The sequence below is a fragment of the Saccopteryx leptura genome, chromosome 12 (genome assembly GCF_036850995.1).
Source record: "Saccopteryx leptura isolate mSacLep1 chromosome 12, mSacLep1_pri_phased_curated, whole genome shotgun sequence".
NCBI classification, from domain to species: domain Eukaryota; kingdom Metazoa; phylum Chordata; class Mammalia; order Chiroptera; family Emballonuridae; genus Saccopteryx; species Saccopteryx leptura.
In genome coordinates, this window is record NC_089514.1 from 11,302,684 (window position 1) to 11,314,458 (window position 11,775).

The 11,775-nt window shown below is 50.6% G+C and overlaps 1 protein-coding gene and 1 pseudogene across 1 annotated transcript in view; one reads left to right on the forward strand and one right to left on the reverse strand.

The window, feature by feature from the left end:
• The window catches only part of NOD1 (nucleotide binding oligomerization domain containing 1), a 37,792-nt gene extending 29,385 nt beyond the window's left edge, over positions 1-8,407 (forward strand). The window contains exons 12-14 of the mRNA XM_066354014.1: positions 1,862-1,945; positions 5,796-5,879; positions 7,534-8,407. Of these exons, the coding sequence (XP_066210111.1) occupies positions 1,862-1,945; positions 5,796-5,879; positions 7,534-7,606 (241 nt within the window). The 3' untranslated portion in view covers positions 7,607-8,407. The remainder of the gene's footprint in view (positions 1-1,861; positions 1,946-5,795; positions 5,880-7,533) is intronic.
• LOC136384102 (large ribosomal subunit protein uL24-like) lies at positions 2,881-3,447 on the reverse strand (annotated as a pseudogene).
• Positions 8,408-11,775: the final 3,368 nt, after the last annotated feature.

Sequence of the window (11,775 nt, forward strand, 5' to 3'; positions counted from 1 at the left end):
CTCCTCCCTGGTGTGTACCAGAATAACCTTTGTCTTCTAGCCTTTGAGTGCATATTCTAGCCTTCTAGCATTTGAATATATGTATGTTCAAGAAGTATCTATATCCCTTTTCTTACAAAATAGAATAGCATTTCACAAGCGGCTTTAAAAAAAAAATCTTAGCCATGTATTGTCCATATTTTATATGTCTCTGTATGTCAGGGTTTCTCAACCTCAACACTATTGACATTTTGATTCAAATAATTCTTTGTTGTAAGGGGATGTCCCATGTACTAGGGGATCTTAGCGGAATCCCTGGCCTCTACCCACTACAGAACAGTAGACCCCCCCCCCACCCCAGTTGTGACCATCAAAAATATCTTCAGACATTGGCCAGTGTCACCCTGGAGATTAAGAACCACTATTCCATGTGGATAAAAATGTCAAACCCAGCACTTCCTGCGTACGGACTGCACCAGACATCAATCTCAGCCTTTGCACATATTAACTCACCCCCACAGTCACCCTGTCAGGTCTGTGCTGTTTCTGTCCGCGTCTATGCGTGGGGACGTTTGGGCCGAGAGAAGTGAAGCCGCCCACCCAAGGTCGCCATGCTCATAGGTGACACAGCCACCACCTCTGGCTCCAGAGCACGTGGCACACCCCTCTCTGCCTCCGTCTTCATACAGAAGGTGGCACGATGTCCTGTGGAATGGACGTTCACAACTTAGTTTGCCAGTGGCCTCTACTGAGAGATATTTAAATTTGTTCACCTTGATCTTAGACCAATAATACTGCCATTGATATACCGTATGTTTAGATCCTTGTGTAGGTCTCTGCACACTACAATTTCTAGAAATCTTCTAACCTTTGGCTCAAAGTGTAACATATTTACTGGGTGGAAAGACACCACCAAATTGTCCTTCCAAGAAAGATTGCTTAATGTTCTTTCTATCCCACACTTTTTTTTTTTCTGAAGTTGGAAACAGGGAGGCAGTCAGACAGACTCCCGCATGCGCCTGACCAGGATCCACCTGGCACGGCCACCAGGGGGCAATGCTCTGCCCATCCGGGGCATCGCTCTGTTGCAACCAGAGCCATTCTAGTGCCTAAGGCAGAGGCCACAGAGCCATCCTCAGCGCCCGGGCCAACTTTGCTCCAATGGAGCCTTGGCTGCGGGAGGGGAAGAGAGAGACAGAGAGGAAGGAGAGGGGGAGGGGTGGAGAAGCAGATGGGTGCCTCTCCTGTGTGCCCTGGCCGGGAATCGTACCCAGGACTCCTGCACGCCAGGCCGACGCTCTACCACTGAGCCAACCAGCCAGGGCCTATCCCACACTTCTTATTCTTTCATCCACCAGCACACCAGGGTCCCTTCCTATGCACCTCCAGGTGCTTCGAGCCCTTGGTGCTTTATCCAGACCACTTCACAGTTGTAACAACAAGTGAGAGACCTGAACTTCCAGTCACTGAAATTGGGTCCTTTGCAACCTGTCTCAGAGCAGAACGCTGGGTGCATTTTGATGTCAGCAGGCTTTTCTAGGTCTTTATCCGACTGATTCTGGGAACACGCTGTCCTGTCCGTGGTGTTCAGGGGACCTTGGGGGTTGGAGGTGACCTAAGAAGCAGACATTGGCTTCTCATTTCCTGGGGGCTCAGCAGGGACGGAGAGGGAGTGTGGGCGCTCTGGAGTAAGAGGTTAGGTCTAGAATTTGCCCTACAAATGAATCCCCCTTTATCACCTGTGGGGCTCAGAGGCTGGCTGTGGGCCGGGCCCTCAGCTGCATCAGCTGGGGGCACCTGGGCTGGCATCCCGCTTCTGTGAACTCACTTAGGAACGTGTGCCACGTAGGCTCCCCGAGGAAACACTGCCCTTCCTTTCTAGGCTCACCAAAAACGAACTGGACGATGAAGTGGCAGAGAGCTTGGCAGAGATGTTGCAAGTCAACCAGACGTTGAAACATTTATGGTAACTCAGAGAACCCTGGAATTTCAGACTGTGCTCCTTTCTAAAGATACTGATTTAAAATGCACCTGCCACACAATTCACTCCTTTAGAGTGTACCACTCAGTAATTTTTAGTATATTCACAAGGGTGTGCAGTCATTACTACTATGTAATTCTAGAAGTTTCAACTCCCTGTCTCCCCACCCCCATACCTAGATGCATTAAACAGTCACTCACTGTCCTCCCCCCACCCCGGGCCCACACAATCACTAATCTACTTTTCTTGTCTATGGACTTGCCTATTCTGGGCATCTCACAGACATGGAATCAAACAATAATGTGACCTTTTGTCTCTGTTTGTCCACTAGTAAAAGTAACTAACTAGATCAAGGTTCATCTACATTACAGCATGCATCAGTTATACTTCATTGCTTTCTATGGGTGGACGATATGCCATTGTATGGATATTCCACATTGTATATGTCCATTCATAAATCGGTGGACATTTGTGTGACTCTACTTTTTGACTATTATGAATAATGCTGCTGTGAACATTCAGGTACATGCTTGTGTGTGCACACGTGTTTTCTTTCTCTCAGGTGTGTACTGAGGAAAAGACTTGCTGGGTCATGTGTACCCTCTCTGTTAACTTTGGAGGAATTGTCAACCTGTTTTCCTGAGCATTGCTCTACTTTACAATCCCATCAGTAATGCAGGAGGATTCCCATTTCTCCAACTTCTCTCCAATACTCGTTCCTGTCCGTCTTTTGGAATCTTGCCATCCTAGTGGGTGTGCAGTGGAATCTCACTGTGGTTTCAATTGGCATGCCCCTGGTGACTAACAGTGTTGGGCATCTTTTCATGTTCCTGTTGGCCATTTGTGTGTCTTCTTTGGAGAAATGTCTCCACATCCTTTGCGCATCTTCAGTTGGGTTATTTGCCTTTTTAGCGCTGAGTTGCTAAGAGTTCTTTATCTATTCTGTGTACCAAACATTTATTAGCTATACGATTTGCAAATATTTCCTCTCTGTGGGGTTTTTCACTTTCTTTTTTTTTTTTTCATTTTAAGTTTTTAATGAAAGCTGTACATCAGATTACTTTATTCCTGAATCTTCTCAATTGTTTCTTCCTTGTATTTGCCCTTTTCCTTTCCTGCTTGGCGAGATTTGGATTTACGTTCAAGGATCTTTTGTTCAAGGATCTCTGTCCAGCTTTGGTCTAGTGACGGCTACCTGGCTGGGGTGAATGCCCACGAGCCGTTGTGCAAACTGATACAACTGCCCTCTCGGACTTACTTTGCCAGTTTGGTACCTTTCATAGTGTCCTCGCTCAACCTGACTTCATTCTTTCCAATGACCATGAACGTACACTGTCCTTCTCTTTGGAAAGCGGAGAAGACGTCATCTTCCCGCGAATGTGGGAAGGTGACCTGAAATGCCCTTTCTGGCTCTTGCTCCGGTCAGAAGTCACAAAGGGATCGAACTTCATCCTGACCCCTGGCTCCTCTGTGATGGCTGCAACAGGAAAGAGACCCACCTGCAGCTCTCCGTCTTCCACCTTATTGATCGTGACCTTTAGAGGACAGAAGCTTTTCATTTGGATGAAGTCCGTGTATCTGTTTTTCCCTTTGGCTGCTATGCTTCAGGTAGCTCACTAAGAAATCATTTCTTAATCCAGGGGCACAAAGATGCACCCCAAAGTTTTCCTTTAGGTGTTGCAAGCTTCGCGCTCTCGGTCTTTGACCTCCATGGAGTGCGTTTCTGTGACTGGCATGAGGTGGAAGGGGGCAGCTGTGCCCTCTTGCCTGTGGGCGTCCAGCTGCCTCAGCAGCGCTTGTTGACAAGACCATCTTCCCCTTCTGAAGGGACCTGGCACTTTGGCCAAAAATCAATTGACTAAAAATGTATGGGTTTATTGGTTTATTTCTGGACTTTCTATTGTAGTGTACTGATCCGTATGTCTATCCTTACTCTCTATCCTTATGCCAGCAACACACGGTCCTGATTATTGTAACTTTGTCGTAAGCTTTGAAACCACAAAGTGCGAATCTTCCTTGTCAAGATCCTTTTGGCTACTCTGGGTCCCTTGCCTTTTCATACGGATTTTAGGTCACTGTATCCTTTTTTTTTTTTTTAAGCTAGACTGTGCTACTTTTACATCTTTTTTGTTTGGTTGGTTGCTTCCTCTTTTCCTTTCTGGCCTGTCGGTGTTCTTTTATACCCTCCCCGGGTGCCAGGCCAGCCCCACCAGGGAGACCAGAGCTAGAACAGGACTGGAGAGCGATGTTGGCCGCTTTGTGCCTGCACAGCCACGGTGGCCCTGGTGAAGGGAGCCCCGGCAGGCATCTGGGCCTGCGCACTGCTGGGCCTGCCAGCTCTCCTCCCGCAAGGCCTCTTGCTAAGTCTTGGCTGCAGGCAGCTCGCCCCGCCCCCAGCAGGGCCAGCCCCGCCCCCCAGCAGGGCCAGCCCCGCCCCCCAGCAAGGCCAGCGCTAGCAGCCCTGAAGGAAGTGATTAGAAAACAGCAGCGTTTAACCGAATGCAGAACGCTGTGCCCACTTCCAGGTTCTATTTTTGCCCCTTTTGCAAAAATGCCAAGCCTACCAAGTCATCACCTCGGCCACTGAGCCCCGGGGTTCCAGCCTTTGGGAGTCGTGGCTGGGAACATGTGGTCCCAGCCGCAGCACAGCCACCTGAGTCCGGTGTGCTTGTCAGGGAAGGTGACAGAGCTCCCTTCCACTGAGCACCAAGGCACAGATGGTGAGACCTGCTTCCTCCCTACACACCGTCCCATTGAAACGTCACATAACTGGGGGAGAGTGGCTCTTAGAGTTATTCTGATTCTACAGATCGGGCAGCTGAGGCTCAGAGAGCTTGCATTATTTCAAGGATCTGTAGCTAAGGAATGGGGAGTATGTGTGTGTGTGAGGGAAGCTTCTAACCACTGTGCATTACTGCCTCTTTAAGGGTTGGCCCTTTCTCACTTAATTTCTATGATCTCATCGATCAAACAGCATAGGCCCTCACCTTCCTGGAAGGGCTGCCTTCTTGGGTCAGTGCCCAGGACGTCTAGGGCTCGAGTTCCATAGAAACCTTACTCTACAAATAGCCGGGAGTGAGGAATGAGCCTGTGAGGACAGACAGACACATCACTGCCTCGTGGGGCATTGATTTCTGGAGGGGTTGGAAGCAGAGCTGCCCAGGGGAGCATTTTGGGAATTGCCGGGGCTTCTCGGCTAACCTGAAACCTTTGTTCCATTTGGATCACTGCTACCCACCACATTGGGGTTACTCTCAGAGGCCCCGTTATCGCTGCTTCTCCGCGGGGACCGGGAGTGCTATCAGAACCGTTTCTCCTCTCCCCCATCAGATGCTAGGGAGGACATGGTCCCGCCTTTGAAGCTTTTGTTTCTCCCGAAGACAAGACCAGCCTGTTGGTATCTACTTAACTTCAAAAACTGCCTTGCTTCTTCCTAACCACCTGGACGGAGATCTGACTGCCTCTTCTCTCATTTATTTCTTAGAATGTGTTTCTTAGAGGTCTCCAACTATTTCTGATTGGGCTGCTCTGCATTGAAACATGTCAAGCACACACACATGTATGTTCACATATTAAACTACCGCCATAGGAACACACAGATATTATGCTCGTTATGAACATCTATAGAAAAGAAGTCAACATTTTAAAGGTTGTCCTTTATTCCGGTGGGTTGGATCTGGACAATCTTAGCCAAATGAAAAGTCATGTGGTCTCGGCTCTTCCCTGGCCCCTCTCTCTCTTCTCCCACCTGATTGTTACAGTGACCCCCTAACGAAGGGGGCAGATTTAATCTGGTACCGTGTAACTTGATACAAAAGATACGTTCTTCTTTCAGGCTTATCCAGAACCAGATCACAGCCAGGGGGGTCGCCCGGCTGGCAGAAGCACTGCAGAAGAACACGGGCATAATGGAGATCTGGTAAGACCCACCCCCCACTGGTAATGATGACACTAATCATGTACTCGGTGCCACTGACTATGTGCCGGGGACAATGGAGGGGATCCCCAGATTCCCAGCTACCCTCATACCTGCGATCCCTTCCCTAGAACGAGTCCCTTGCCTGCTGAGTCTGAGGTTAGCATTTAGCCAGTACACTCCATTATACTGGCTTTCTGTGAGGCTGTCTCCTCCCAACTGTGAGCTCCCTGAGGGCAGGGCCTGTGGCCCAGGCACTGCAGTGTCCACAAGGACTAGGCTGCATCCTCATTCATTTGTTGAATAACCAAGGGTTTGAGTGCCAGGCACCGTGCGGGCCCTGAAAATCCAGTATGAATAAAATAGTCCTGCCCTTAAGGGTTTGCCGTCTGGTGAGGGTGACACACAGTTAAAATAAAATCATTCAAGAAATTATTTAATTACAGTCGTGATGAGTGCTATTACGGGGAAAGCTAAGAAGGGAAGCTAACACAGGTGTGGATTCAGGGAAGGCCTCCTTAAGGAGGTGGCATTTAAAGTAAGCCATAAAAGACGACTAGGGGTTGTCAGCAGGGGTGAGAGGAAAAGTGTTCCAGGTAGGGGGAACAGCATGTGCCAAAGCTCTGAGGCAGGAAGGGGCATGATGTCAAGAAGCTGATGTGCCCTGGGGCTCAGACAGTTTGGAAGCGGGGGCTACAGGGGACTGAGGGTATGGGCAAACCAGACCATACAAGATCTGTGTGTCGTGTTACATAGTTTGGTATTTATCCTAAAAGCAATGGAAAGTCACTGAAGGGTTTGAAGCAAAGAAGGGTGTGATCAGAGTCGCACTGTCAAAAAGACCAGTCTGGCTCCTCTAGGAAAGTGGCTGGGAGGAGGCCAGAATCCACACCAAGGACCTGGTCAGGACATGGCAGTGATCCAGAGAGAAGGCATGGTGGGTGCTCAGACCAGGATTGTGGCGAAGGAGGTACGGAGAGATTCCAAGGAGGCCGTCTGGGGATGTTTAGGGAATAGAATAGAATTCAGTGATAGATCAAACAGGAAGATGAGGAGGAAGGAGCCAGAGTTGACGCCAGCTTACTAACTTGCACAACTGGATGAAGAGTGCTACTCTTCACTGAGCTAGGGAGCCCTGGGGGGACGTGGCCACGTTGAGGGGTTCGGGAGACACCCAGTGAAGACGTCAGGGAGGGAGGTGGCCCCACAGTGGAGGGGTCTGGCTGCAGGTCACTGACATGTGGATGAGGCCATGGCACAGAGCGGCCTGGGGGAAGGGCCTACCTACCCCAAGCTGGGAGGAAGTCCACTATTTATAGATCACATGGGAAAGGAGACTGAGACGGAGTGGCCAGAGGTGCAAGAAAAGCCAGACGGCGTAGTATCAAGCCAAGGGAAGGTCGTGTTTCTAGAAGGAGAGAGGGCGGGACAAGGTCTCAGAAACGCCATTAAATTCAAATTCATAGAAGCTGTTGGTGACCTTGCTGAGACCTAGTTCACAGAGTAACGGCAGCTGAAAAGGATCAACATTAAGGCCAAATATTCAACTCCAGCACGTTCTTAATTTCAAGGTCGCGTGAAGCTGCGTCCTTAGGAAGACACGGAGCCTACAACAGCCCCTAACACGTTACCTGTCTTCTTGGTTTTTCTCCAACAGCCTAAATGGCAACTTGATAAAGCCCGAGGAGGCCCAGGCTTTTGAAGGCGAGAAGCGGCTTGTCTGTTTCTGAGACGGTGATTTCCCGTCCGTGGCCTTGGCCCTGGGAGACTGCAGCGGCCACCGCCACTCGGTGCAGCCACGCGCTGGATGTCCTGAGAGGGCTCTGCTGGGAGCCCCGCCTCCGTGCCCAGACCCGCCTCCGCGCAGGCGCGCTGCTGGCAAACTCCCTGCACAGCTGTCCCAGCTTTGCTGGCTTTGTGAGCCATCCTCATCACGTAAACAGGCTACACAGAGACGTTCGTGCATATCCATGCTCATTTTAACCTGAAGCTAAAGGAATAACACTTTGAGCTCATGAAGATGCCCGCCCTGAGGACCAGGGGGAGTGAGTTGGTCACTGCTGCCTTTTTTTCTGACAGTCGAGGACATGGTGCCGGGTTTCTTGGAGAAAAGGTGCTCAACATACAAGGAGTGTTTTGCCTGAGATCTCCTTCTTCCTCAGATGTGTTGCTGTTAATCCCACTGCATGGCTGTAGGACCGAGGTGTGGCTAGTGCCAAGGAAAGAACTCGTCGCAGGCTATTGTTTTAGTCGTGGGCTGTCCCTGCCAGCAAAGGCCACTGGATGCCCTCTTAGCCGGTCTAAGATAAAGGACGATGGCTTCATAATGCTGAGTGTCCACGTAGGGCTTTGGCATGCTGGGCTGGCCTCCTCTGAAAGACCAACACTCGGGCAAAGCTCTGCCCCGGGAAGAAGCACTGCCCGCCCTCCTAAAGGGATAAGCCATGGCTTACCTATGATCCTGGCATCCGCACAGAAGCCCCCCTCTCTCTCTCTCCGTCCTGAGGAAGTCTCCTCCTGCCCACGTAGTTGTGAGGGTGACTGAGTTGGAGCCGAGACTCAGGGAGCCGCTGAGAACCAGCTAGCAGAGCAGGGTAGACCCCGACCACCATGGCGGGCACATGGTGGATGCTGAATGGGGCAGGAGGTGGTGATAGGACCAGATGACTTGTGCTTTTGCCAATCCATTTGTTAGTAAAATACTGAACGCACTATTTTAATTGCCTGAGCCTGTGATTGTTTAAAGGGACTCAATCTGGGACGCATGCTGTTTCCTGAACCCCCTGCTGACTCCCGTCCGAGTGCGCTGCATGGGTCCCGGGGTGACAGGCTGTGGGGACAGCCTGACGGAGGGGCGGAGGTATCCTCATTCTGCTTCTTCATAGGTCTCTCCACCTACCAAGGGCCCAAAGACAGCCGAGGAAGCCCCTGAGGCCTCCCCATCTGACCACCAGGTCCAAATGGGCTCCTCAGAGGAAAGGACAGGGGCAGAGACTAGGGGGGGGGGGTGGCGGGCAGGACACGCTGGCATGGGCCAAATCCCACTGCCCTCCCCACTCTGCCATGATAGGTCCCAGCAGGCCAGGGTCGATGTCTACCACCCTCCTCGGCTGTTCTGCTGAGTAGAGGACCCAAATGGGCTGGTCACCTACTGTGGCAAAAGGCATTGAGCTGATTATGGTCAAACATGAGAGGGGGAGGGAGAAGGGGCCCTCCAACAGTACCTTTGAGTTCTCGGAGGTACAGCCTGCCTGGTACAGCAGCCCTGCTCGGAAGGTCACCCTGAAAGATGCAGGTACTGGCGCCCTGCAGTCATTCAGCCACATGGTGGCCATTCCCCAAGGCACTGCTTCGGTGGTTCCTTCCACCCCTCACCCCCTCAGATCTGCATAGTCACGTAACAGTCACCCTACCCTCTCCTCCTCACTCCCCCTCCCTGGCAGCAACTGTCCCTTCCAGAGAATCTGGGCAGCAAATATGCCCAGAAAGCACAAAGGAGTGCGTAGCAAGCTGAGGTCCAGGGGGGCTGGGGGCCGACTTCAGCCATGCAGAGCGAAAGAACCACACTTCTCAGCCGACAAGTCCATATTTGATGAACCCACTAACCCCAAAGCTTTTGAGAATCTAAAGTTTACTAAGAGACTACCAAAGATGACCTGTCTTTTCGGCATATTCATGCTAACTTTGAACTACTTTAAAAAGCCATGTCAAGTCACTGCGCGGCTTTGGGCCGGGTCCTAAGAATGCCAGAATCTCAGTTTCCTCCTTGAAAACTGGGAGTCCAAGAGGAATGACTCACGGGGTGGCTGTGAAGAGTCATGGGCTGCTACGGGGGCAGCAGCTAGCACAGCGCCCAGCACAGGGTCACGGCTCAATAGCCGCTAGTTGCTATGCCTCTCGTTTCTGCTCACAGTGGAATGCCCAGACCGTTCGCACCTTACTCCATCTAAGGGAACTTTTCAGCAAGGTCAAATATGAGACTGTAAATTCTCAAAGTCAAATCCAGAAATATTCAACACCAAGCCCCGTGCAATGTCCTAGCTTTGTCAGGGAAAGGCCCGGGTGTCTGTTCCCATCATCCGCTTCCGTCGTGACGGAAGCGCCCCACCACGGGAGTGTCCCTCACTGAGCAGGGGAGGCGCGTCCGCGTCTCTGCGCCGCGCACAGAGCCGGGACCCACAAGCCTTTGCCACGCGCCCTTTCCAGCCAGCTCCCGAGCTGGCGGGGCCCACTTAGCTCACCGATACTTCGGCCCACCTCCAGGTGTGACACACATCTGTTCTCAGTAACCGACTGCTTACTTAAAACAACAGCAGCAGCAACAACAGAACCAACCTGGCTCGAGCGGAAAGCAAAACCGTGACCATCATCCCAGGTCCAGAGGGAGGAGTTTTAAGGAAAGCGGGATTAGCTTGGGAGGAGGTCCAGGCTCGAGGTCCCGCACGGAAGGGTCTGAAGCAGCCCTTTCTATTGTAGGGCCACCTGGCCCATTGTCTCCGCCTGGAAACTTGAATAGGTGCACCTGAGAGCAGCCCTAACCTTTAGAACCACTAAGCACTGAAAAGGTTACGGCCCCCAGTGATCTGTAATAAAACATTTTTTTAAAAAATGAAACAACAGTCAATTATAAAATACGTGCCTGGATGTTAAACAAGTTTCTGATTTTTCCCCACAACCACTTGGGTGCTTTTTTGGTTGATAACAAAAATCAAAATATCTCAAATTTTCTTCCTTGATTTTTTCTCTCTCCTTGTCTCAGTGGTTTCTGTTGTAAAAGCAAATATCACAATATGGAAAGAAAAACCAAAAATAATGCGTGTGCTAACACCACGCCAACATAGCTATTTTAATTTTTGAATGTCAGCTTCCTGTGCTTTGCCTTCGAGACTTTTTCCCAATTTTTTTTAATTGTGATAAAATACACATAACGTAAAATCTCACCATCTAACCATTTTAAGCGTGCAGTTCAATGGTATCAAATACGTTCACATTGTTGTGCAACCGTCACCACTACCCAACTGCAGAACTCTTTTCTTCTTGTAAAACGGGCACTTTGTCCCCGTTGAGTACGTTACTCCGCCCCTCCCCGCCCCTCCCCGCCCCTCCCCTCCCCTCCCCTCCCCCAGCCTCCGGGAACCACCTTCTGCTTTCTCTTTCCACGGTTCTGTTCTGACGACCAGACTGGATCCACGCAGTATTTCTCTCTTGTGTCTGGCTTATTTCTTTTTCAACCTATTCAGGCCTACGGTTTAGGGGTGTAGTGAGTAGTGTGGAAGCAGGGGGCATTAGAGGACAGTATAACGTGAAGTCAGTGGTGTCTGCTTGGAACAGGAGAAACACTCCTGCCCGGGACCCTGGGACCCTCAGCCTGGATGGTGTTCAGGCCTCCCCGCGTCCCTCCCCCCTGACCCCACAGATTCTAGCTAAGACTGGTGCCAGTACTAACTACGGCTGAGCTGCCGGGCACAGTGAATGACCTGTAAGTTGGCATCTCTTTGAAAGTGACAGACACCCTGCCGGAGAACCACTTCGTAGCATAGGTGTCAGGGTCTTCGGAATCCGTTTTCTTTGACTGAAAAAAGATGGAGACTTCTTCCCGACAACACCCCATGAAGTAGGAATGATTTCACAAATAAGAAAACTGAGTACTGACACGCATCTTGTCATGCTAATCAGGATGTATACAACATGGAAGGCAAAACCCTTCAGGAAAGGGATATTGACAGATGTAGAAAGTTGACAATATCTAAGGCTTTTTTTTGTTTTGTTTTTTTAAAATTATTTTTATTTATTCATTTTAGAGAAGAGAGACAGAGAGAGAGAGAGAGAGAGAGGAGGAGGAGCAGGGAGCATCAACTCCCACATGTGCCTTGACCCGGCAAGCCCAGGGTTTTGAACC